Source organism: Balaenoptera musculus, chromosome 7 (assembly GCF_009873245.2).
Source record: "Balaenoptera musculus isolate JJ_BM4_2016_0621 chromosome 7, mBalMus1.pri.v3, whole genome shotgun sequence".
NCBI classification, from domain to species: Eukaryota; Metazoa; Chordata; class Mammalia; order Artiodactyla; family Balaenopteridae; genus Balaenoptera; species Balaenoptera musculus.
In genome coordinates this window covers 108,851,387-108,877,952 of record NC_045791.1, presented here as the reverse complement: position 1 = coordinate 108,877,952, position 26,566 = coordinate 108,851,387, and the positions used below count along the sequence as shown (strand labels likewise).

General features: G+C 49.8%; 1 protein-coding gene across 10 annotated transcripts in view; it reads right to left on the bottom strand.

Moving 5' to 3' along the window:
- The window catches only part of AGAP1 (ArfGAP with GTPase domain, ankyrin repeat and PH domain 1), a 549,508-nt gene that overhangs the window by 8,168 nt on the left and 514,774 nt on the right, over window positions 1–26,566 (bottom strand). For all 10 annotated transcript variants that reach the window (XM_036857335.1, XM_036857336.1, XM_036857337.1 and 7 more), the window contains one exon: window positions 2,401–2,656. In XM_036857335.1, coding sequence (XP_036713230.1) covers window positions 2,401–2,656 — 256 coding nt within the window. The remainder of the gene's footprint in view (window positions 1–2,400; window positions 2,657–26,566) is intronic.

Sequence of the window (26,566 nt, the reverse complement as noted above, 5' to 3'; positions counted from 1 at the left end):
CAGCGTCCAGTGTCCCTGCCCCCGTCCCCCTTACCCCCGCCAGGTGTATTCTTTTCAGAAAAGAATGTGCTTTTTGCATCGAAAAGCCCCTCCCCTGTGCAACAGAAACGGACCAAGGATAACTCTAGTTTTGCTATTTCCATTTTGACTTTCCAATTATAAACACAAAAAACGATCACACTTTTGATCTCACAGGCGATTCATTTTCATTGTAGGAAATACATAGGTAATATATAAGAGCACAAGGAGAAAAAATCATGTATAATCTCGCTATTCAGAGATAATCTTGGTTAATCTCTCAGCGGATTTCCTTCTAATGGTTTTTCTTTGAATCTAAACGCATATATGAATAACTGAGATAAAACTTGCACAAATAATTGGTATCTTTTTTTTTTTTTTTACTGAACTTGGTGCTCTGATCATTTTCTCAGATCATTAAAAGTTATTCAAAAGCATGACATATAATAGCCATAGAATATTCCTCCGTATGAACGTAACTCAGTTACTCTGTCCTCGGTAGCTACACATTGTGTTTTATATTTTTTATTATTTTTTAAAAATTATTATTTATTTATTTTGGCTGTGCCGGTCTTCGTTGTGCATGCAGGATCTTTTTTTTTTTGGTTGCGGCATGCGGACTCTTAGTTATGGCATGAATGTGGGGATAGAATCCTGACCAGGGATTGAACCCAGGCCCCCTGCATTGGGAGTGTGGAGTCTCACCCACTGGACCACCAGGAAGTCCCTATACGTAGTGTTTTAAAGTTGTCATTGGTCTAAATAGTGCTGTGGTGTACATCCTCGCATTGAATCTTTCTCAGGATCTCTGACTGTCAGAGTGATGACTAGAAGGGGTAATACGAGATTAAATTACACAAATATTTTTAAGCTTCTGGCTCTCGAGAAAGGGTGGACCGATGTCCACTTCTTCCACCACCATGGATGGGAGTCTCATCTCTCGTCTTCAGGAAGCATTAGCATTAAAGGAACTCTTGGCCAATTTGAGGGGGAAAGATGGCATGCAATTTGTTAATGGAACTAACTGTGTTCCCCCAAACTTTATATGTTGAAGTCCCAACATAGGAATGTGCCTGTATTTGGAGATAGGGCCTTTAAAGAGGTAATTAAGGTTAACTGAGGTCATATGGGTGGGGCCCTAATCGAATATGACCTGTGTCCTTATAAGAAGAGAAAAAGACAGCAGGGATGCATGTGCACACAGAGGAAAGGCCCTGTGAGGACACAGAGAGAAGTCTGCAAGCAAGGAGAGGAGGCCTCAGGGAAAAAAGACCCTGCCCTCACCTTGACCTTGGACTTGGACTTCTGGCCTCCAGAACTGTGAGAAAATAAATTTCTGTTGTTTAATCCCCCGAGTCTGTAGTGTTTTGTCAGGGCAGCCCCAGCAGACTCATATGCAACTGCTAACATGAAGCTGAACATTGAGTGATTCTGATATCTGTGTATCTAATTCTCCCATCACACCCATCCCAAGAGTCAGGTAAAAATATGTAGAAACTGGCATCGTTCTCAGCTGTGCTGGACAGACCCATCGCCTGCCCCTGGGGTTGGGAACAGAAGAGCCCCCAGCAGGTGACCCACCTCTGCACAGTGTCCCACTACTGGTGAGCACACACCTCCCCTCCCTACCCAGGACCCTCTCAATGGGCACCTTTCTGCCACCCTTCGAATGGGGACCTGCTGTGGCCGAGGACCCCAAAGGCACGCAGGCAGCGGCCAGGCAGGGGGCGTGGGCTTCTCAGAAGCAGCTCCTGGCTGGCACTGTCATTTTCTCCCTTTCTTCTCCCCATTCAAGCTGCGTGGCAAATGCTTCAATAGAGATTAAAAAGATAACTTTCCCCAGTGGAAATTAATCGGAAGAGTCCAGAAGAAGCCCTTTGACAAACTCCAATCACATCAAATCTCAAAGTCTAGGGTCCAGCATTTTTGTGTTATGTAAACGAAAAATCCAAAGGTGTGGCAACGGGAAAACCACATAAACCGTTCAGTTTATATCCTCTCCCTTCCCCCCTTCCCCACAAAACGATGATGGGAGTCTTTTGTCAAAGCAACAAGAGCGACATCACCAACTATGCTTGACCCAAGGCGGGGGGGTCATCCCAAAGATGAACTCGGCAGAAACGCTAGCAAATGCTGTGCAAAGTGGACCACTGTGCCCGCGTAAGGAGACTTCATTCCTCCCTTTTAAACTGGTGCTCTGTGTGTGCCCTCACACAGCTGGGCTGAAAGGGAGCCCCCCGCCCCAAATCCTAAATTCCCTATTACTAATGCTTCCCACTTCCAGGCGGGCAACGATAGCCTTCTCCCGGAATGATGCCCGCGGAGCAGCGCTAAGTGCCCGCCGCGACTCGGCTCCCGGCCGAGGGCACGTGGGCGACCTACCCAGATGAGGAGCTGGGCCAGGACCACATTGCCCTTCCGGCAGGCCAGGTGCAGTGCCGTGCGGCCGTCCCCCTCCCCGCAGGTCTCGTTCACTTCGTCCCGGGAGCCATGCGCCAGCAGCAAGATGACCACCCGCAGGTCCTCGTCGGCGGTGGCCCGCAGCAGGTGCTGGCCCAGGGACAGCTCCGTGCACGACAGCGGGGCCAGGAAGAGCTTCTGCTCGTACTTGGCCCGGATCCACCGCTCCTTCTCTTCCCTGCAAGAGTCACCAGACAGGCGAGGTCACGATCACGCGGGAGAACCGAGGCTGCACCCCTCTGCCCAGCGACCACCGTGTGGTGCGTGGTCCAGAGGCGTCCAGGGGGCGGTGACAAGTGTCTTCACCCGGCACCAGGAAGCCCCCCTCCGGGGAAAGGCTTCCCTACAGTGTACAAAGTGGGTCCCCACCAGGAGCACCAGCTGGGCACCTGTTAGAGATGCAGGTTCTCAGGCCCCATCCCAGTCCCCAGAATCAGAACCCCTGGGATGTGTTTTAACCAGCCCTGCAGGGGATTCTGACGCCCTAAGGTGTGAGAACCGGGGATCGGCCTTGAGCTCTCATGGGATTTCTTGTGCTTTTTGTGGCCCCAGAAGAATCACCCTGCTGCCCGGGGTCCCACCCAACGCAGGATGGATGCCACAGGCCCGGAGGCCCGATCCACTTTAAGCGCCACAGTCAGAGCCAGGATTACAGACCACGTGGCTGGAGTCCAGGGGGCAGGGCGGCCGGCGGGCTCTCCCACCTGGTGTGACCTCGAGGGCTTAGTTCTCAACCTCATCGGCCGGGGAGCGGGTGTGTGTGAGCTCGGGGGTCTTATACACACTCCCGTAGAAGAAAATGTTGCTACAGACCACATATGAAAAGGCAGCGAATCCAATGGGGAAAAGGGATGCAAGTGACCCTGCTCGGCTGTTAGCTCTCGGGATACCTGGGGGAGCCGCGGTGAGGGCGTCAACAACTCCTTCAACACAAAGAGCAGCCGGGTGGGTTTTCGAGGGAAAGTGGGCTGGGGCCCAGCCTCGGAGGCCAGGCAGGTGGGTTAGGGTGCAGAGGGCAGGAGGACATGGGGAGGGAAGGTGTGAGGCACGATGAGCATGGCAGCTGGTGCCCCTCCCCCAGGAGCATGACCCCAGCGGGGTGGGAGTGGCAACAGGCCCCCTCTCTGGGGCCCAGAGAGGACAGGATGTTGCCTGAGACATCTGGAAGGAGGGCTGGGGAAGGGAGGAGGGGGCAGGATGGGAAGAGGAGCTGAAGAAAGAGAGCAGAAGAAACCAACAGCAAGGTGTGTTCATATTGACCGGAAGGAGAAGACCCCGGACCGTCTACTCCTGCACTTGGGCCGCTAATGGTGGATTTGGGTGTTGCCTCTTCTAATAAAGGTGAAAACCACTGAAAACAACTCAGTAATCCTCAAGACTGCAGCACTGCTGGGGGAAAAAAAGTGTGGGGGGGAAATGCAAAAGACAGAAGTGAGATTTCACAAGTAGTTCTTGAAATGAGAGAGTCTGGGAACAGAATGAGGCCGGGGCAGTGAGGGAGGTAGGGGGAGTGGGGTGGGGGACCTTAGGCCGGACAGATGCTTTTTTTTTTTTTGATGTGGACAATTTTTTTAAAGTCTTTATTGAATTTGTTACAATATTGCTTCTGTTTTATGGCCGCGAGGCATGTGGGATCCTAGCTCCCCCACCAGGGATTGAACCTGCACCCCCTGCAGTGGAAGGCAAAGCCTTAACCACTGGGACCGCCAGGGAAGTCCCCGGACGGATGCTCTTTGATGAGGCTGATGAAAGAAGAAACAGAAGCCCTAGAGATAAGAAGTGACTGTAATCACCCCCAGAGACATACATATACAGTGATCCACAATTGCCCTCTCCTAAAACTCAGCATTTTCTCCGGGGGAGTCAGGAGGGTACATAGCTACAAACCACACAGAGGAATCACCTGGGGCCTCCGCTAGACTGGAGAAAGAAAACTCGTTACCCCCGTGACATTTTTCCTTTCCAAGTACAGAATAAAGGCCCTGTTTACACCTTTTACCCGTGTTTACATTGCTCCTGGTGATCTAGTGTCGGGTTAGCCCTAATCTGTTTCTAAATACTTAGGCAAACATTTTCTTCCAGGAGTAAATCTGGATTAGTTTTGCTTCACTTCCTGGTCCATACGAGGGACCCCCGAGCGACCCCCCGACCCTTTTCATTAGGCGATTTCCAGGACAAGCGCGTGGCTGTAGCCGAGAACTCACACCAGCGCCCGCAGCTCGGAGGCCGGCTGCACACCATCCCTGACTTGGGCCAAAACGCAAGCACAAAAGCGCCGGCAACACCTTGGAGATACCGGAAGAGGTGAAAGACAAAAAAACCCCAGGACGGGCCGTGCTTTTCGTGTTATTTAAAAACCTTATTTAAAATGTATTAAACATATGTTGATGCATTTCATAAATCGCCGAAGAGCAAAACGCGAATTAAATGAAAAGGGACAGTAGTGGGAGAGATAACAGCCAGATTTTCAAGTTCCAATCTGCTAATTCTCATTTTTTGGTAGGCATTAAAATCAGACCTCTTCTACTCTGCTCCGGTTGATTTTAATACTCATTGCCAAGTCATTCAGGGATAAACCAGAGGACGGAACATGGTAGCTAGAGTCCTAACTGCAATTATTCCATTTTTTAAAAAATATTCGAAGACCCCAGCCAAAGAACGAGGTCAGACCCCCCAGCTTCTAGCTCCTCTCCCGTGGTCAGTGTGTTCTCTTGGGGAACGCCCCACCCCAAGCTCACCTGAATTCACTGAACTCGACACGTGTCTGAATGATGAGTGCATTTAAGCTGTTCTTTGCTTTTAAAAATCAGTGTCATTTGCAATACGTAATAAAGGCGGGTCCAGGTATCGTGGGGCTGAAAACACATACCATTTGGGGAGACTTCTTTAAGAGGAAGACTCTGAGATTATGTATGTGAAATGAGGAACAGGGAGAAGGGCCTGGGGCTTGGGCTTCCTTGGCTTGGAGCGGCGTGATGATTATTTGTAAGGGTTTCAGAACCTCCAACAACTCAAATACAGAAAACAGGCTTGATACTGGGAACCGTCCCCAAGCGATGCTGCAAGGAGACAAAACCAGTGAAAGCCTCTGGGCAGCCTTCTCGTTGGGGTCCACCTCTCCCAGCCCCACGTCCACATGGCCCCTCACCTCCACCAAGGGCGCCCCCAGATCTGTTCAGTGCGTGGTTTTTATTATCTGACAGGACCACGGCTCTTCACCAAAACTTCTTGTGTTATTTAAAAATAAGCATTCGATGCCGGCTTCTGGGTCCTGCAGGACGGTGATGTTTCAGTGTTTTGGTTTTTTTTTTCAGACACCAGGAGGCCGGAGAGCAAAGGAAGGCAGACCACTGGGCCTTGAGTCTGTGTCAGTCGTGCTGCTTCTCCACAGCTGAAATCCAGCTGGAAGGAACAGGGGATTCGGGAACGTTTCCGTTTTGTGGGAGCTAATTCAGCAACCCCCACGCGTGCATCAGCACTTAATATTAGCTACAGCCTATGTCCTGTGGTCAGTGTCCACGCTAACAAACTAGGAGGAAAGCTTAATTCTGCATGCTTCCTGCAGCGGCCAGAGGGAGGGAGAAGAGAATCCACGTTGAGCTAAAAGGCTGCGGTTTTCGGCCTTGGAGAGGCTGGCATTTATGTGCTTGCTTTGTTCTTCTTTGTGGTGCAGACTTTTGCAACTTCAGTCACTGCTTGGGGTCTCGTTTCCTCACCTGTAAAACGGGCACAGTGACGTCTACAGCAGGCAAGGTGGTTTTGGAATTTGAAGTCACGTGTTTGGATGATGTGCTGGCCGTGCACAGTGGTCACCTGACAAACGGCAGCCGTGGGTGTCGTGATGCTTGAAGAGAATAACATCTCTCAAGATTCGCATTGCTGTCATGCACACAAGTGCTCCCCATGGGGGTGGCGCAGGTGACGAGGTGGTGTTGGTGGCAGGGGGGTGGGGCCTGACACTCCCGCTGGGTGGGTGAGGGGACCCTGGCCAGAGGCCTTGACAAACCCATGGGTGTCCTGTGGGGCTCCCCCTCCAGGGTGCAGAAGGACCTGAGACACTGGGATGAGGAGCGCTCAGCAAATTCAAACGACCCCATAGCTGTCAGGACCACTGGGGCCAAGTCTGGTTGGCCTCTGCCCGTGGCCTTGAGGCATCTAAAGCCTTCCTGGATGTTATGGACTGAACTGTGTCCCCCCCAGATTCATGTGCTGAAGCCCTACCCCACCCAATATGACTGTATTTGAAGACAGAGCATTTAGGAAGTAATTGAGGTTGACCAAGGTCACGGTCCTGGTCCGTATAAGAAGGAGAAGAGACAGCTGGGAACTCTTTCTCCTCGTGCACAGAGGAGAGGACACAGCCGGTAGGTGGGTCTGCAGGCCAGGAAGAGGCCTCAACAGAAAGCAACCCTGCCGACACCCTGACCTTGGACTTTCAGCCTCCGGAGCTGTGAGAAAATAACTTCTATTATTTAACCCCTCCACCTCCTCTACCCCCGTCTATGGTATTTTGTTATGGCAGCTGGTCTGACCAATACACTGGACAGCCACATGGTCCATTGTTTCCACTTGGTTTCTGTGCCAACAGTTACCGTGTGAAAGATGGATACTCTGACAATGATTCCTTTTCTGCGAGAATATTCTGTCTAAAACCATTCGCCCCAAGAAACCATGATGCCAAAGCACAGATACCCTAATGGAGACTCTGACGTCCCAATCTTGCTTCTGGGATTCCCGGCTTGTCTCGGTCTAGCCTTTCTTCTTCCCCAAGGAAGGCCAGTTCAAGAGCAGCGTAGCTGGCAGTAGATCACCTCACCTCATTCCAGTCCCCTGGAGGCCCGCGGCTCACAGCCTCCGTTGGCTAATGAGCTAAAAAATGAATTATTGGCACGGCCGGCCATCAGCAGAAAGGAGGAGGCCCGGCTCCTCATTTGAGGCCTGTGCTGACACACCTTTAAATAAATCAACTGCACGGGACCAGGGAAAATGAGAGAACGGGCCACTAATCAGAAGAAAGACACCAACCCAATCCCCCCAAAGAGAAAGACAAGATACAATCGAAGGCACAATAGTAAATATTTTCTCTCCTTCTTGCCTAAGATGAAACCCTTTCTAGGTAGCCGTCCATGCTCTCTGGGCCCAGGAGACCGCCTGGGGTGTGAGCCTGGGGCCCAGGTCTCGGAAGCCGTGAGTCTAGGGTCCTGTGGGGTCTGCCGGGCTCAGCTGGTCTGCTAGGCCTGCAGCCGGACAGATGAGGCTTTGCCGCACTTGACCTTGAAGGGTGTTGACTCGGCCAAGGCTCCACCAAAGGTGATCCCTGGGGCACACCTCACCTGCAACCCGCAGATTTAGTGCCTGCCAAATGGAATCAACTGTCAGCACCAGTAAATACTGCGAGGTCCCACTGAGGAGGTGCCACCTGCAAGCCGCAGGAGCGCTTACTGTGATGGTGCTGCTGGTGACGGTGACGATGGTGACAACAGGGACCGGCTTTGTTGACGATTCCTGACCCCGGAACACCCTCCACGTTCTCACGAGTGACCTACATGTCGAATGCTGAACACCATGCATGTGTGACAGCAGAATTGTGGCCATGTTTTGGGAAATCATGACATAAAGGAAAGGCTTCAGGAAAAGAGATGGGTCATTTTTTTTTTTTTTTAAAGTAAGTGATACCTTATTTTTATTAATTAATTAATTAATTTATTTTTGGCTGTGTTGGGTCTTCATTTCTGTGCTAGGGCTTTCTCTAGTTGCGGCGAGCGGGGGCCACTCTTCATTGCGGTGCGCGGGTCTCTCGCTATCGCGGCCTCTCTTGTTGCGGAGCACAGGCTCCAGACGCGCAGGCTCAGTAGTTGTGGCTCACAGGCCTAGTTGCTCCGCGGCATGTGGGATCTTCCCAGGGCAGGACTCGAACCCGTGTCCCCTGCATTGGCAGGCAGAGTCTCAACCACTGCGCCACCAGGGAAGCCCCGATGGGTCATTTTTGTGGCAAGCTTCAGAAGATGGGGAAAAGGGTGGAGTCTGGAATTGACGGACACGGCTTTTCCTTTTTTGAATTAGGACAGCCGGATGCCAAGACCTGAGGAATCCCACACCATCCAGGCTGACAGGGCTGTGGATGGACGCGGCCCCAGCTGGGGACTGGGGATCAGGCCCCCAGATGGCGCTGGGCTTCAAGACCGGCCTGTGGACCGGCTGCATCTCCTCTCTGGAGAAGGATGGATGTTGGGCTCTCCCAGCCCGTGGGGACCGGACGGAGAGGGCGGGAGGGCTTTCTAGACCACGCGTGCCTGAATGTGAGCGAGGCTGACTCTGGTCCCCTCCCGTCCACTGCGGTGTCAGCAGCTCCCGGGGCCGATTAACATAAACCAGGTGACGCTCACACGTCGAGGACGGCTAGCTCAGACCATGACAGAATCAAGGTTAGTGTCGAGAAGAGAAAATGAGGGGTCAGAAATGAGCATTTACGTTTGCAGAAGAAAACGTGGGAGTTCAGGGTTGTGGGGAAGTAGAGCTTCATTCCAATCTCTGTGGCCACGACCCACGTGTGGGCTGGGCTGGGTTCCATCGTGAGTCCCGGGGGCCAGTCCTGGGGCGAGGGCCGCTGTGCCAGGCGCTGGAAGACCACTGTGGTGCTCAGCTCTGGGGAAACACGTGGGTCAGTGGCGAGCCAGGTGAGGTCTGCGGGCATCCAGGAGCCAAGGATGCCACTGGGGCAAGACCAGCCACGTGACAGCACTGTACCTGATTACAGTGGGGACAAAGACAGCAACCCATTGTGAGGGTTCATCTGCCCTCAAGTAACTGAAGGGTGTCACGGGAAGGGTTGGGTGTCCCTAGCACTTCAGCCTGCCTGATACGGGGACCAGTGCCTTCTTAGCCCAGTGAGCAGAAAAGCCGCAGAGGGATGCCTTGGCCATGTGAATTGACTAGGATGTTGTCCTCAACAATGTTTGCTGTTTTTTTTGGGGGGGGGGGGCGTTTTTAGGTATTTTTCTTTCTTTTTCTTTGTTTTTTCAAAATTTTTATTGGAGTATAGTTGATTTACAGTGTTGTGTTAGTTTCAGGTGTATAGCACAGTGAATCCACTATGCATATACCCATATCCACTTTTTTAGATTCTTATCCCATATAGGTCATTACAGAGTACTGAGTAGAGTTCCCTGTGCTATATAGTAGGTCCTTATTAGTTATCTGTTTTATATATAGTACTGTGTATATGTCAATCTTTGTTTGCAGTTTTTTTTTAAAAAATAATTCTTTATTTATTTTATTGTTTTGGCTGTGTTGGGTCTTCGTTTCTGTGCGAGGGCTTTCTCCAGTTGCGGCAAGCGGGGGCCACTCTTCATCGCGGTGCGCGGGCCTCTCACTATCGCGGCCTCTCTTGTTACAGAGCACAGGCTCCAGATGTGCAGGCTCAGTAGTTGTGGCTCACGGGCCCAGCTGCTCTGCGGCATGTGGGATCTTCCCAGACCAGGGCTCGAACCCGTGTCCCCTGCATTGGCAGGCAGACTCTCAACCACTGCGCCACGAGGGAAGCCCTGTTTGCAGTTTTATAGTAAACTTTAAGCCTTTCTCATCCTTCCTTGACCTTTATTTACCATTCGGCATGAGCCAAGCAATGGGCACGCGGTGATCGACCATGGACAGGTCGCTGGTAAAACAGCTGGACTCCGTTACACACCCTAGGAAAATCCCCAGCAGCTTCAGAGCTAAGGTTTATTAAGTCCTTCTGATGTGTTAGCCGCTGGGCCGAGTAATTATCTGGTTTCATTCTGACAACACCTGGTGGCGTAGGTCCTGCCATCACTCCCCCACATTTTAGAAGGTGAAGACGGTCTTGCTGGGTCCCCGACCCGTGACCTGTGACGGCCGAGCGGCTGTCCCCGGTGGTCACTGCCTGAGCTCTTCCTCCGGGCTCTGCCACCTCCCGAGTAAGGAAACTTGGTCCCACCTGGAAGGGCATCGCCTGGGTTGTGGGATTCCAGCTGAGTCCCCAGCACTCCGCCCGCCCGTCCTCTTCAACCATCTCACCACGTGGTGATGGGTCAAGTGTGCGTCGCTTTGGAGAATCTAGAGCTGTACCACCCCGGGGGCAGCATGAGCCACACACAGGTGTTTAAATTAATCCAGATAAAACAACAAGTCCCGCTCCTCTAGACGCGTCACACAGGTAAAGTACTCAGTGGCGCCAGGGCTGGCGGTGGCTGTCTCGGGCAGTGCAGATGATCTAGAGCGTCTCTATGACGGGATCTAGAACTTCTCCATCCTTGCAGAGGAGAGTGCTGATCTAGACAACCTGTCTAGATCAGCGGGAGGGAGGGTTTTTCTCTCCCATTGTTTTTCTTACCAAAATTATTTGGGAATAACAATAAATGCAGAATGAAGAGAAAGGAAATCACCAATGTGTGTGGGGGAGACTGAGTGGAACGGAAGCCAATGCAGATGCCAGCGCTCAGGACAGCAGCCTCTCTAGCAGCCGGGTCCCGGGGGGGACCTGTCCCCGTTGGTGGCCATGACGTCACTGGAGCACCGCAAATGTGTGCTGTCAGCAAGGAGCAAAGGGCAGGGCGGGTCTCACAGACCCTTCGGGAAAGCTGAGGCTGAGTTGGAGCCGCACGAGACCGGGGCCACCCCCCTTAGAGAAACGCCGTCTTGATGCGGTCGGTGGCCCCTCCTCTGTCCACTGGAGGGCCACAAGGATGCAGCCACACACACTCGGCTGCCACCAGCTGTGTTTGGGGTCTGGCAGGGAGGGCCCAGCAGGTGGCCAAGGGTAACAAGGTTAATGCGCTGGATTCCCAGCAAAGACCATTTTAGCAAATAACCACAAAGCTTCTGACTGGCTTTCAGCACTGTTCTGTGGTCCCCAGGAGCAGACCCGGGAGCCGTGACCAGACGTTCCCTGGTCCTCAAGGGGCCCATCGTGGAGGCAGGATGGACGATATTTTGGGGTGACGTGAGGAGTGGTCAGCCTTTCCATCTCCACAAACGAGGCTTTCTCTGGCTAAGACGCTGGGCAGGAATGGCCTTTCCCAAAAGCCCCCTCAGTGTCAAGTCTAATGTGTTCATTTTGATGGGAGACCCTCCTCCCAAATGTTACAAGGCCAAGAGCTTTTTGGGTGCTTATCACACTGCTTCTTCCAGAAACATCTTTCTTCTTTCCCCCTCACGGGGTGGGAAAGGATTTTTCAATAGTGACTTTATTTATTTATTTGGCCACCCCGCGCGGCATGTGGGATCTTAGTTCCCTGACCAGGGATCGAACCCGCGCCCCCTGCATTGGAAGCGTGGAGCCTTAACCACTGGACCTCTAGGGAAGTCTCTCAACAGTGATTTCAAAGGAGATTTTGTAGCAAAGTATACCGGAGTGGAGGAATGTCCTCAGGGATGAGGAGGAGAAACTGGAGGAGACCTGCACGGCTTTAAATGGTGACCCAAGAGGCCAGGAAGAGGAAAGAAAGCGCTAGCTAGCAGCAAGGAATTTCCCAAGTGTCTTTCGGCCTCAAGCAAAACAGGAACTGGGAGGGGAGGCATGGTAGAGGGGGCTGGAACAATATGTTAGGAAAACAGAGGGGCTTCCTCTCTCTGCAGGGGAAGACCCCGGCCCACTGCGAGCCCCGGCACGCATGCTTTCTCCCCCGGCCGCGTTGCCAAGGGGGCCGGCCTCGGGATGGGGGAGGGCAGCCAACAAAGACTGATGGCTATTTATTCCTTAATTACCAAAAGCTTTTAAGGAACTGGCCACTGTAAATCCCACATGCAGAGAGCAGGAGGCAATGAACAAGGATTTATGCTCACGGGGCAAAGACAAAATAAACATCCTGCCTGACTTCGGATCAATATTATGAGTGTTTTTGCCAACCTGCAGGGTGCTTTATGAGCTCGGAGGAACAGAACAGGATCATTATTAATTAAATAAAGTCAACTGCATTAGGCTTATTACTTCGGCGAGTCACAGTGAAGTGTGCCAGGTAGCAGGGGCTGGGGGCGGGTGGGCAGATTCCGGCCCCGGCAGCCCAGGAGCGAGAGCTTGTGCTCAGGTGGAGGCCCCGCGCCATCCCAGAAGGTGAGGATAAGGGCGCTGGTCTCCCCCCACACCTTAGTCCAAGGTCCCGGTGGAGGCCTGGGGCCCGCGTGGCTTTGTTGTCATGAGCACCGGGCATCTCCCAGCACCTGCCTGTTTGGAACCTGACCGGGCTGAGTGGGAATATATCCCAGGATACAAGCAGTGACGCAAATGCAACATCACCCCTCTAAAGATCTGAGGCAACCTAGGAGGATTTTGCTTCGGAACCTCAAAGCAGGAATAAAGGAGATGTCAGGCTGGGTCACCGGCTCGCGCTGGCCTGGACGTGAGGAGGCATTAGACGAATTAATGCACAAAACCCGGCTCAAGTTCCACAACCTGTTAGGTGTCTGCGATGTGCCAGTGCTCGCAGGGAAAAAGAGACCTGGGCCTTTCGGGGAGCGGGGCTGCACTCATCCTCTCCGTGATCTCGGTTTCCCCTCTGGAGAGGCTGAAGGTTCTGAAGCTCAAGGCCCCCCGGAGCAACTGCTTGGGAGGTAAATGATGGATGGAAGGTGCTCGCTGCCCCCCTGGGACCGGGTGAGCCCCGCACAGTCGGGCCAGACGTCCCCCCGCTTACCGGGTCTGTGCAACGGAATGCCTCTGCTGAGCTTTCCGTCTGGACAAATACATCTGTACATCGAGTAGCACCGAGGGCAGCCACTGACTCATAGCTTTCAACCACCTTGTTCGGGACCAGCTCAACCTCGGGCCACTCCCAGACGAGGCAGAGATGCAGCCGAGGGGTCGCTCCAGCGGATGCTGTCCTGCTGCCACCAGCACCGTGACCCCCAGAGGTGGCATCACTGCCCCGGCGAGCGGCCCGGAGAGTCTCCCTCACCCACTGGCCTGCTGCGAGCGCCCTGCACTGCTTTCCCAGGCTCCGCTCATGGGAAATTCATTCCAGAATGAAAGAACCTGCTGCATTTATTTGCGGTCCCTGGAATCACAGTCCCCAGAGCCCACCCGTGTCAACCCTGTAACTGTCCACTCAGGAGGCCACCAGGTTAGAAAAGGTGGGTATGGGTCAAGGGAAGGCAGGGCAGGGTTGGAGGGCTGTCTTCCGGGTGCAACGGACAGAGCTGGGGGCAGTGGACAGGGAACCTAGAGGCCGGTGCAGGCGGCAGGTGGAGTGGGGAGGAAGCAGAGTGGGGGCGCTGAGAGCAATTTAGAGAAAGTCTAACTCTTAGGGGAATCATTTTCGGAAGCAGGTTATGCCAGTAGAAAAAGGCAGAACATCAGATTGTTCCAGAAGCAGCTGAAATATTTTCAACATTTTTTTCAATTTTTAAAATTTTCAATGGTTTTTATTTTCAATATTTTTATTGAAAATATTTTTTATTTTGAAGTTTTCACGATTTCCCCCTATTTTCTAATCTATCGTAAAATAAGACAAGAAGACATAGGAAGTTAAGGGGAAACACGGCCATAGCACCCCTCCTCCACTCACAGACTCTCTTCTTGTCTCTCTGCTTCCTCCTTGTCATTTCCACTCACAGACACAGGTCATCTCGCTGGAATTTTAGCACAGACGCCTTTATTGTTACGTGCAAAGCTAGTCTGATAAATTAAGTTTGTGAGTTAGTTTGCAAATTGAGTGTGTGGTTTTACACAGTAACCCTAGCTAAGCTGCAGGAGCCACACACACACTGGATGTTTCTGTAGTTCAACATTAGAAAAAAGGCGGACAACTGTTTTAAAGCATAAATCCCGATAAATCTGTGCCAAGTGAGAGGGAGCCCGAGCCAGTCAAGTGAGGCGGTCCTAGATTCTGCGTAATGTGGCATGAAACGGGACACACCTCGGCGGCACTCTCGACGGCCCTGTTGGCAGGACCCCCATCACAGCGAATTAAGTTCACCATAACAGTGGCTGATGGGATCGGCTTTGGAACATATCACATCATAAACAGATAAGGGAAGAGAAATGGCCCTTTTCCTCCACTCGGAATACTGTAAAATGGATATAAGCCTTTGCTGGGTGTGCACCAGTGCCCTTTAAACACCAGGGAGCAAAAACTCCACAGCTGTTCTTAAAAGAAAAATCGAGCGACAGGATGGAGTGGGGCAGAGGGCCAAGCATGACCCGGTGGTTGCTGGCTAAGTGGTCATTAAACACAGAGAGAGAGAGAGAGAGAGAGAGAGAGAGAGGGGGGGGGGGGGGGGGTGTAGGTTATGGAGTGGTGACACATTTGGAAAGCAATGGAGAGTTTTGAGTAGGTTTCTAGAAAAAACTGCCAAGTGGCTTTAAGAACTACAGTCTTTGGTAATATTATTATTTTTTAAGACACAAGATGAGGGCTTCCCTGGTGGCGCAGTGGTTGAGAATCCGCCTGCCAATGCAGGGGACACGGGTTCGAGCCCTGGTCTGGGAGGATCCCACATGCCGCGGAGCAACTGGGCCCGTGAGCCGCAATTACTGAGCCTGCGCATCTGGAGCCTGTGCTCCGCAACAAGAGAGGCCACGATAGTGAGAGGCCCGCGCACCGCGATGAAGAGTGGCCCCCGCTCGCCGCAACTGGAGAAAGCCCTCGCACAGAAACGAAGACCCAACACAGCCATAAATAAATAAATAAATAAATAAATAAATATTCAAAACACAAATTCCTTCCTTTAAAAAAAAAAAAAAAAAAAAAAGACACAAGATGATTGATTTTAAACAATAAAGAATCATCTTAATGTAGATTTCCTTTTAATTTTTTCTGGGAGTGGGTGCGCAGAGGGGATTGGAAGAATCACATGGTTCCTCAATGGCAAAACAAACAAAACAATAACAACAGCAGCAAAACAGATTTTAAAAGAGGAAAAGCATTTCAGAGGGTTTGCAAATGGATAAGGGCACTTAAAACAAATTTGCGTGTTATTTTTTTTCAAAATATGAAAACACAGGAACATGCTGAAAGACGCTAATATGATCAGGGGTCAGCTGGACTGACGCATCCCTTACAGTGCGGATGACTTGCCAGCAGCCAGTCACACGGGCCAAGATGAATTCCGTTCCAATGTAATGACAACTGCAATTTGATTAGAGACCCTCTTAGAGAAAACCCAACAAATGAAGAATGCTAGTTTTTCATTCTCAACTAATCGTAAATGTTAAAAATATCAGACCCAAATCTACACATCCACTAGGTGGTATTTTTTTCTAAATCTGGTTGTGAAGGGGTGGGGCTGATCGCAGGAATGATTCATCAGGAGTGTATACGTGAATTCTCTGGAGTAAGGAAAGCATTTACTATGAAAGAAGCTAAAGCTAAATTTCTTCCTTAAAAGCACCAAACTTCTATCCAATGGGATCAGAAGGCAGAAACTGGTCAGATGTTTTATTTTCCACAACTGACACAGAGTTTAACTTGCCCAATGGCATTGTCTTTGATATTAAGACATTAAAACATTAATGGCGACACTCGAGTCTATCTGCTCTGCTTTTTCCTGGAGAGGGAATCTTAGCACAGTGGCATGAAGAAGACCTCAGGGGTTCACTAGCCCGATGCCGGCTTCACCTGGGTGCAAGCTCTGCAGCTGGACCCTGAGCTCAGAAGGGGCCTGTGCTTGGTGTAATGGTCTAAGGGTGCTGTCTTGAAATTCCTGATAATTACTGGACAAGGGCCGCACAGTTTCATTCTCTACTGAGCCCCATAAATTCTCTAGCTGGCCCAGGAAAGGCCAGTTGCTTTCAAGTATCAGTTGGTGGCAAAGCTGTCGCCAATTCACTGTAGTGGCGTTTCCATAAAGCTAGATTTTAAAATTTTTAAGGCAGGTCTTTTTCTGATGCTACATTCTTTCTGCCTTCTGGGTGCTAACGTGTCCTTTCACGAAATCATGGTGATAGTAAATGATTTATTTAATTTCCTAACTTGGCAAAGTTAAGAACCAGCTACTACCACATCTATCCCCCAAATATATTTTACAACCTGACGTAACTGGGAAGTCCCATCAGCCAGTCCCTTTCTGCGGATGGTTTTGTCCAAGGCGGGACCGCTCGCTGGGGCAGCAAGGAGACCAGGGCGAGTCTCTGCTCTCAAGCCCATGCTCTGGGCTTTCCGATCTGTCCTTGTGCGTGAGGATGTTTGAGAGACTTCAAAAAGGCTTTTAGAAAAAAAGCATTTCATCGAGACAGCCAACACTCCATTTTAAATGTGTCAAAAATCCAGACCCTGGGAAAATAGTATGGAGGCGCCTCAAAAAACGAAACAGAATGACTGCAGGATCCAGCAATTCCAATTCTGGGTTTATAGCCAGAAGAACTGAAAGGGATATTTGTACACCTGTGTTCACGGCATTACTCACAATAGCCAAGAGGTGCAACTCGAAGGTTCATCGACAGATGAACAAAATGTAGTCTATCTATGCAGTGGAATATTATTCAGCCTTAAAAATGAAGGGAATTCTGACATTGGCTGCAACATTTATGAACCTTGAGGACATGATGCTAAGTGAAATAAGCCAGCTGCACGCAAAAAATATTGTGTGATTCCTCTTACATGAGGTCCCGAGAGTGGCCAAATTCATAGCGGCAGAAGGTAGAAGGGTGGCTTTCAAGGACTCGGGGAGAGGGGATGGGAGTTACTGTTTAATTGGGACAGAGCTTCAGTTTGGGAAGATGAAAAAGATTTGGAGAGAATGGTGGTGATGGCTGCGTGACAATGTGAATGTACTTACTGCCACTGGACTGTACACAACGTTGACTAAGACGGTAAATTTGATGTTATATGTATTTTACCACAATTAAAGATAAAATCCAGAATCGGAATGCTCTCTTGTTCCCTCACACAGATACCACTGTGTGAGTCTCCGACATTTCATGCCTGCCTTTTTATGGCTCATACTATTATAACTCCAGCACCTCAAAAATAATATAACATTATTATTGCTAATATGTGGTCTATATTCGGTTTTCCCCAAATGATCCCAAAATGTCCTCTAGAGTTGAATTTTTCTTCCAATTCAGAAGTCAGTCAATGAGGATGTGATGCACTTGGTCACCCCATTTCTTTCATCTCCTCTAATCTAACAAACAGCTCCCTCCCCTTTTTGGTCTTTCATTATGTTGATTGTTTCAAGGACTCCAAGCTATTTCTACGGTAGAAGGTCCCCCACCCTGTTTTGTCTGATTTGATTCAGGTCACATATTTCTGTTGTGAATACTACACAGGTGGCACGTTCTCCTCTGTCACATCAGGAGGTGCAGACTGGGGGGGTGGTCCCAAGGCCAAGTCTGAGCACAGGGTTAAAGCAGGGCCCCTGGCCCTGTCCTCTCTCTGGAACCTTCTTCCTCTTAAAACTAACAAGTGATCTGGGGGCGGATACCTCGAGCTGGTGAATCTCCTGTTCCTCTAAGACCTTTCCGCCACAAGTGCTGTGGCATCACTTGATGATCGCTGATCAATTATTACATTCTCAGTTACAAGACAGAGCTTTTCCGATTCTCTCATTCTTTCTGTTTATTAGTTGGCATCTTCTATAAAGGAGAGGTACCCCCCTGCCCCTTTCTGGAGTATCACTGTAGATTCTTAGACTTTAAAAAACTAAGTGTGTCATATAAACTATTATCGACATTATGCTTTTTGATTCTTAAATTGTTCCAGTTTGGCCAGCGGGAGCCCCTGTGTGCTGCGTGCTGTTCTATCTGACACGTCACCCTTACGCCCTGTCGGCCTCTTGCTTTCTGGCACAGCAGGATGTCCTAGGTCCATCCTACTTTCTCAGATCTGGAATAAGCTGTTTCCTTAAGGAGTCTTGATTCTTTTTTACGGAAGCCACCATTGATTTTGCTTTGTTTTTATAACTTAAAATTTGATAGAACTGTAGATTCACACGTAGTTAGAAGAAATACCGAGAGATCCCATGCACCCCTTACCTAGTGTCCCCCAATGGTAGCATACTGAAAAACTACAGCACAATATAATGATCAAGATATCTTGCTATCGATACAATCCAGCCATCGCGTTCAGATTTCCCATTTTACTTGCAGTTCGTATTCGTGCGTATGGATTTAGTTCTATGCAATCTCATTAAAGGTAAGTTTCCGTATCTACCTCCACAGTCAAGATAAGGAGCATTTCCCTTACAAGGGTCCCTCTGGTTGCCCTTTTATAACCATACCCACCTCCCTCCTGCCCATTCTCTGCATCCCCAACACCCTGGCAACCACTCGTCTGTTCCGTGTCCATAATTTTGCCATTTTAAGAATGTTTTGTAAATGGAATCATGTGGCCTGTAGTCTTTGGGGATGGGCTTTATTCACTCAGTGTAATTCTCTGATGACCCATCCAAGCTGTTGTGTGTATCACTGCTCACTCCTTTGCATTGCTGAGTACTATTCCACGGCACGGGTGTGCCCCAGCTTGCTTAACCGGATCACCCGCTGAAGGACGTCTCCTATTCTGGGCTGTTACAAATAAAACTGCGTGAACATTCGTTAAAAGGTCTTTGTGTGAACGTAAGCCTTCTTTCTCTGGGATGAATGCCATGGGGTACAGCTGCTGCCGGGTCATGTGGGACTTGTGTGTTTCGTTCTAGAAGAAACTGCCCACCTGTTTTCCAGAGTAGAAGAAATCAATGTTTCAAAACAAGAATTGACAAAAACCAATTCCATTATGAAAAAGGCACTGTGAGGGCCCTTATGATTTAGAGGGACATGATATCCCTGCATCAGAACACGGTGCCCTGGGGGCCTGGGGCCACTGCAGCCTCTGTCTTCATCCCCTCTGACACTCCTGGGCAGACTGAGGGGCACAGATTAGCTTCAGGAATTTGATGGGACAGAAAAATGAGTAGAGACACGCCAATGTGGGGGGCGGGGTGTGGGTAGAAAGCACGGCTGAAGAGGTGGCACGCGGGGATCAAAAAGGGGGTTCACATGTACATCAACAAGCGAGGATTGAGTTTACACGGTGGTCAGTGAGAAAATGTGCAGCCCCGTCTCTGCTAGTTTCCAGTAGAAAAAAAGGGATGAAAATAACACAAGTCTGAACAACCGAGAGCACATTGCAGACGCGCCTCCTGCACACGGCCGTCCCCAGGTCTTGGCTCCAACGGGGGGCCTCTGGCTAGCCTGGAAAAGCCGTGTCTACGTTTCCACACCTCTCTCCCGCCCCTTCCCAGACTCTCCGGGGCACATTTGGAAATTATTTTAAAAGATAAAATGCCTCTAATCTGTTACCCATTAGAAGAAACATGTGAATATTATTTTCTAATTTGTGACTCTTGAGTGTGTGTCTCGAACACCAGAGAGAAGTAATTGAAATAATTATGTCTGATCCTGCATATTTCTATTTTGCTCCCGAAATAAGAGGGTGGATGTGTCCTCTTTGCGTGATATGCCCGGGGGTTGAAAGTATCCCTGAGAACATCAAAGCGCTGGACAAGAACGGCCACAAAACTGCAATTTCTACCCAGCCCGGCGGTGGCCTGAGCAGCTGGGGCCCTGGGGCAGGCAACGGCTGAGCGGAGAAGTGGGGGGCAGTGGGGCTTCCCGGTAAATACGGGCTCTTCCCTGCAACCCACTTGCCCCAAACTCCCCTACCCAAGTGACTAATTTGCTGCCGGAGCCCTGCAGTATGAGGCATAAGCCTGATTTATAACATGAGCGGCGTGGATTTTTTTTTTTTTAAACCCAGTTATAGTGCGACTTGAGTGACTAACTCCTGAAAATTGGTAATTTCTTGGTGGTTAACAGTAGAAGGTCCACCAATGAGAGGCGAGGCCCGCTAATAAATTTATAGGGCGTTATATGCCAATTAGACCTCGTCAGCCATTCAAAAGGCAGGAACGCCAATCAGGTTATCATTCCACAAATGCACCCTTTATCACCGACACTCTTGCAATTCAATCCCCCTTTATATGTTGGAAAAGCAGCATATTAATGCTGACTGTACAGGAATCTATAATTTTCAGACGGCCCTTCTGGTTAAACCACCTCCCTTTTCTTCTATGCAAACTCCTCTTTGTTCTCCAGTGGGAAACAAGGACTTGACATGAGCATGAAATCTACATAGAACAAATTCATTCCAGACTCTGGGTTTCCCCACCAGACACGGGCCCTCAGGGGAACCGCAGGGTTTACTGGTATCACCATGTTATTATTTAGTCAGGCACCACTTAGTCATATGCTAGCATCCAAGGCCTAGTGGGCATTCATCTCCACCTCGTGGTCACTGGACAGTACATCTGCTGGAACACAGTCCTGGCGACTGGGGGACCAGGAGGCACAGAGGTAAATACGCCCTTTTCGCAACAGTGAGGAAACATGTAGACCTGCCCAGGGAAACAGCATGGAAGTTTGCTCTTTGCATTAAAGCAGTGGACTGGACTGACTTTAATTTTGTATGTTTTCTTTGAAGGAAAAAAAAATTCACAGAAGTGCACGCTCTCTGAGAAAAAGCCAGCTGTGTGGAAATGTACAAAGTGGGCTTAGCTGCCGCTGCCCGCGTCACTCGTCTGGTTTGCACCCTCTCCTCCTGGACACTTCCTGCTCTGCACAGCGCCCCAAGTACGGTCTCCACCCCTCCTTTTTCCATTCCCTCAAGGGATGAACGTCAGCTCCCTTCCACCTCTATACTTTGAAACATAGAATCCTTCTTCCCCTTACTTGAAGTGAGTTCTCTGAATCTGATTTGATTACCACCATCATCTAATGCCCTATTAAGCATTCATTCGTTCAAGAAATGTCAATCGAGCACTCACTAGGAGTGAGGTACCGCACTGTGTCAGGTTCTGGGCTACAGGTGAATAGAGACAGACAGATAAATAAATACCTCCCAATGGGAAAAGAACTACCTTTGTGGTATAGGCTGTGGTAACGTGATTCACAGGAGCCAACACACTGCATAAGAGACAGAATCAATGTGTTCTTCGTTTTCAACTACATGGATAGCCCTGGATTTAGTTTACTAAATTTAAAGTGTAGCTAAACCCAGATGAAAAAGGAACCCTATTTCCTGCAGCTTAAGAACACAAAATGCATCAGTAAATATTAGAGCATCTACAATTGGTGGGCAGCCTGTGAATCACTCAAACAAATACTTAAGTTCACAGAGGCACCAATCTCACGATATACCTACCACCCACTAACCCAAGAGTAAAGGCAGCCTCTTGGGACACGCCAGCCCACTAACATGCGTATCAGAAGCGGCTGGTGTTTCAAGATGGTGTCACAGAGAGTGGCAACACCAGGCCCAGACTCCACATGTGTCCTTGCTTAATGGGCCTTTTGGTTTTCCAGCAGAGCTGGCGTCAGAGACTCCTTCACAGCACTGCCCAAAGAGACCTAATTCCCTGCATAGGAGATCAAAATATGCCACTCAGGCAGAAGGATTATTTTGAACTGAAGATATCTGAGAGTCAACAAATGCAGGAAAAGGCTTTCTCTGAGCTACCTGTATCTGCCTACAAACAGATCCTCAATGGCTGTAAATCCCCTCCCTGGGAGTTTCATCGACCAGGGAGGAGGGACTCTTACCCCAGGAGCGATGAGAAGTTGGCACCACACCCATACAAACTTCGTCACAAGCTATCACGGTTCTCATCTAGTCTCCTAAGGGCCCAGTGATCTTTCCTAAAAGTTGTTTGTTTTCCCATAAGCGGCCTTTCTCCCCTTCCCTTTCTGTTATGAAGACGGTTAGTATATAAGCTCTCAAATCTCACCATCCTTTTGGTATTCACTTCTTTCTTGGATGCCCCCATGCATGTAAAATTAAAAATTAATAAATTTGTATGCCTTTTCTCTTGTCATTCTGTCTGTTGTCAATTTAATTCACAGGCCCCCAGGGACTGAACCTAAGAGGGTAGAGGAAATGTGTTATCTCCCCTGACAACACCCCCCTTCCTCCCCCCACCGGCCCCAACTGCTTGTGGAGGGGATAACTCTCTGTCAAGGCTGGGACCCAGGACAAGGTGACCAGCATGGGTGAAGTCCGAAATGAAAGGACACTGGAGTAGCTCCCTACCTTTCTGGAAATGACAGTTATGGAGGCTGAGGGTCTCTCTTGCTCTAGCGGGGAATCCTGCCCAATCAGCACATCAACAAACTGGACAACCAGGCCTTTCTGACCCGTCCCTCAGGCCAGGGGACACGGAGCGTGTCTCACATGCCTTCCCTAACCCTGGCCGGGGCTTGGTGCTGATGTTTTATCTGACTTGCCATGTACAGTCACTTGCCTTCTGTGAAGGCTGACCAGCCCTCAAGGTCTCTGCACACCTTCAAGCTTCTAGAAGGGGGATCCCAACCACACAAATAGCCCCTCCCCACAAAGAGGGCTGGCCTCCCACCTCCGGCCAGAGCCCATTCCGGAGTCCTGGATAATGATCAATCAGTCTGTGTTCACTGAAGCCCACCTCCTCCCCTGATCTGGTCCTTCCTGGACAAAGAGGACGGCTATGGCTCCGTTGTCACCTAACAGAAGATGCCCCGTAACTGCCTTAACAGACTTCCCACTGCACCACAGGTTCACAGAAGAAATCCTTTACAGATGCCAGGTGATCATGCTATCACGCCCGGGAGGATCCCTGTCCAGAACCTCACACTGGTCCTGTCCCTACTCCCCACCCCCGACCCCCCTTTCAGCAGGAACCGTGGGGGGCAGGGCAGGCTCTGGGGAAGACGTGGGGTGGACTCCTCAGCCACGCCAAGAAGGATGTGTCACCAGGTGAAAGGGCGATGCTCCTGAAGGGTGCCCTTCGCTCTCCTGGTGGTCTTCCTTGGAGGGGGTGTCGGGGTGCAGACGGACACTCCCACCTGGGCTCCCTCACACTCCCACTTCGCCCCTGAACAGCAACGAACGCCCCGTCCCCTGATGGGCTCCATAATGAGAAGCGCTGTCAATCACAGCTCCATTAGCCGGGACAGACTTTCACTTCCTGAAACAATTTATTGGATTCCCAGAAGCAAACGGGCCTTCTTCCTTTTCAGCTCTGTTTTTAGGGAGCTATTCAGAGGGAGTGTGTGTCCCTTCTGTTCCTGCTGAGCGGCCTTTGTTTCCTTCATTTACTCATGAAGACAGTTTCCTGAGTTTACCTACCTCCTCTGTCCTGGGTTTCCCGAGTATTTGCCAAAACTTTTCCCCCCACTGGTTCAGTGGCTACACAAAACCCACCAGCTGTTTCCAGCTACTGAACCAGGGAGGGAGCCATGAATTTTATTTGCAGATTTTTGGAGGGGGCAGGGCAGGGGGTGGGGGAGGGGAGAGGGGAGGCACATACTTGAAGAAATTAAACTCGGGCAAAGAAATAAAGAAACGAGGCTAAAGAATGGAAGGCAGACGATGCGCCTAAGCTAGAACTCTGGGGTCCCGGCCCTCCCTCACTCCCTCATTTCCGACGAAGAATTCTATAAAGAATAAAGATGCCCGAGCTGAAACTGTACCTTAAGAAGATTTACAATTTTTGGACCATGTTCACACTTACAAGATCTATGTTACGAGTGACAAAGTCTTACTGTGATAGAATTTCCAACTGTTTAAAAAACCTACATGACCTACAAGAAAAGTGCGGCCCAAAGGGCTTCAAAGGTCAGTGTCTCTCCCAGTTATGAGCAGAAAGAGAGGATTCAAAATTACATAAAATAATATTTTTCTTCTACTGCGCTTCTTAAAGAATAATATACACCTTGCAACTGCACTTGAGCCGGGAGGCCCTATCCTTGAAGCATAAATCAGTTTAACTTTTAACCTGGGAAAATAGGCTGAAGGAAGCAGTTACGTCTTGCCTCTGAGAACCGCACGTCAACAGTAAATCGGGGGGTACGTGAGTGCCACTGAGATCCGATCAGGGTAGAATTATGCAGCCACGTAAGAAATAATATCTATTAGGCTAATGTAATCACTGCATATTTTACAGATGAATTAGAATTTAGAATCCAATTATTTCCAACATTTGGACTGTCAGAGCCTGTTTCTAAGCGGGAGGAAGAAAAAAAAGGGGGGAGGGAGATGAGGGCAGGTTTTAAAGATGCAGTCCTGCTCCAAGGCTGCCAGAAGAGCAGAGACAGGACAACTGAGATCAGGGTTTCGGCCATCACCCCGCCCCACCGAGCCCAGTGAACCCAAGGCCAGGATTCGGGATTTGTTATCCCTGACGGACAGCCATTGTCCCCGCCGGGAGCCCTCCTCCCGGGCTGGCACGCTTTCACAAAGGAAGCTGGCCGGGCCACATCCTGGGGTGGCCCATGGAGCAGGACCGCTCTCCAGGCCTGGAAAACCACAGGGTGCCCCCGGGGCCACTGCAGGGGCCTGGCCACGCCCAGGCCTGCCTACCCCCTCTTCCAGCAGCATCCCCCCACCCCCGGCTCTCTTTAGAGCTGGGTTTCTTTTTATGGATGGTCAGGGAATGAGGCAGAGAGAAATGAGGAAAAGGAAGCAGCACGAGTGAGCTCTGGGATCTACGTGAGCTGGTACCACCACCTGGGACCGGGTCTGTGGTTCCAGGTGTGGGGAAACGAGGGATGGGTGGAAACTGAGGCTCGGCTGTGAGGTCAGCACTAGAGCAGCAGCAATGGAAGTGAGAAAACAAAATTCTTACAATTGATATTGGAGTGATGAATAGATTTGTCTCAGAGTTCAGAGGTTTTTTTTTTTGAATTCAGAGTTTTTAATTACTTAGACCCAAAGAGAGGCTTCTCTAGAGGAAAATGACTGAAAAATAAATCTTTTTTTTTTTTTCCTGCTACTTTTTGTTGTTTTTAGCACAGAAACATGCAGGAGCCCTTTGCATCACGGCTGTTTTGCGATGCTCGAGAATCTCCCATAGTCTCATAACAGAGCGGGAATGTTAGGGAAAAAAACCTCCGCTTAGAATTCATTCCAGAATGATCCTTACAGTGTGAAATGAATGAACGGACTGTGCGTTTAAATGTTAATATGCCAGCGGGTCACGGGGCTGGCCGTCCAGACTGAATGCGCTTGTTTAGGTTTATGGTAGCTGGGCAGACACCTCTTCTTCAAGAAGACACAACTAAAGCGAGTTACAGCCACTACCTGCTGGGACCTCCCAGTCCTACACCCCCCGACGGGAGGGAAGTTTGGTGTTTACAGGCCACGGGCTTTTATGACGGGTGCTTCCTGCCCGGCTCAACAGACAGACAGGTCCAACCTACAGACTTTGCGAGTCCTAAACATTTTCTTCCACCTGGCATACAATGCGTCCTTATTATCCCTTGAATTACTGAGCTGGACCGCCCTGCTCCCCCTCAACTAGAACCTTTGTGTGTGTGCATGTGTGTGTGTGCATGCACACACACACACACACACACACGCACACACACTTATCTCTTTGATTCATTTAATTGAGGGCAGGGCATTGGATAGGATCTCAGGCCTCAGAAGAGGGCTTCCTTGTTCTAGGATGATTTATTACAGCTCTTGAAAACACCTGTTCATCAGTTTATCCTTTTGTACAAGATCAGACTTAATATCCAGTTTCTTTAAAGTACTTATAAAAATCTTCCTATGTAATACATTAAGTTAAAAAAAACCCCACAAAATTATAAGAAAAGAAATGCTATTTCTCTGTTGAAGAGTAATCGTAAGAAAGCTTCCCATATTGGGGTGATTATATCTCTATGTATGCAGGCACACACACATACACACAATTACATGGAATTCTGGTGATTTCTTAGTAATGGGTATTCTCTGCTCAGCAAAGGTAAGCTAGTAATTGCTGAAAATAGTTTCTTCAAGGCAAAGCGTGTGTGTCTTCTTCTCTTCAAAGGAGAATTACTTGAAGCACTCAGGCATCCCTTGATGGGTACAGACCAAAAAAGTCACTTCCTTAGGACCAAACGAAAACAATCCTTTAACCTTTCCCTTAGGACAAAAGTCAGCCTCCAACGTCACATTATCAATGTGATAGGCCTGCACGGGAAACAACACTTACATGTGACAAACTCACCTCCGCACATGTTATGGGGAACACACAGGCTGACTGAAAACCCAAGACGGAAGGTTCCCTGTCAATCACCGCTTCCCGTAAATTCACCGGGTTGGCCGGTCTAGAAGGTGAGGCCTCCTTGCTTCTTTAT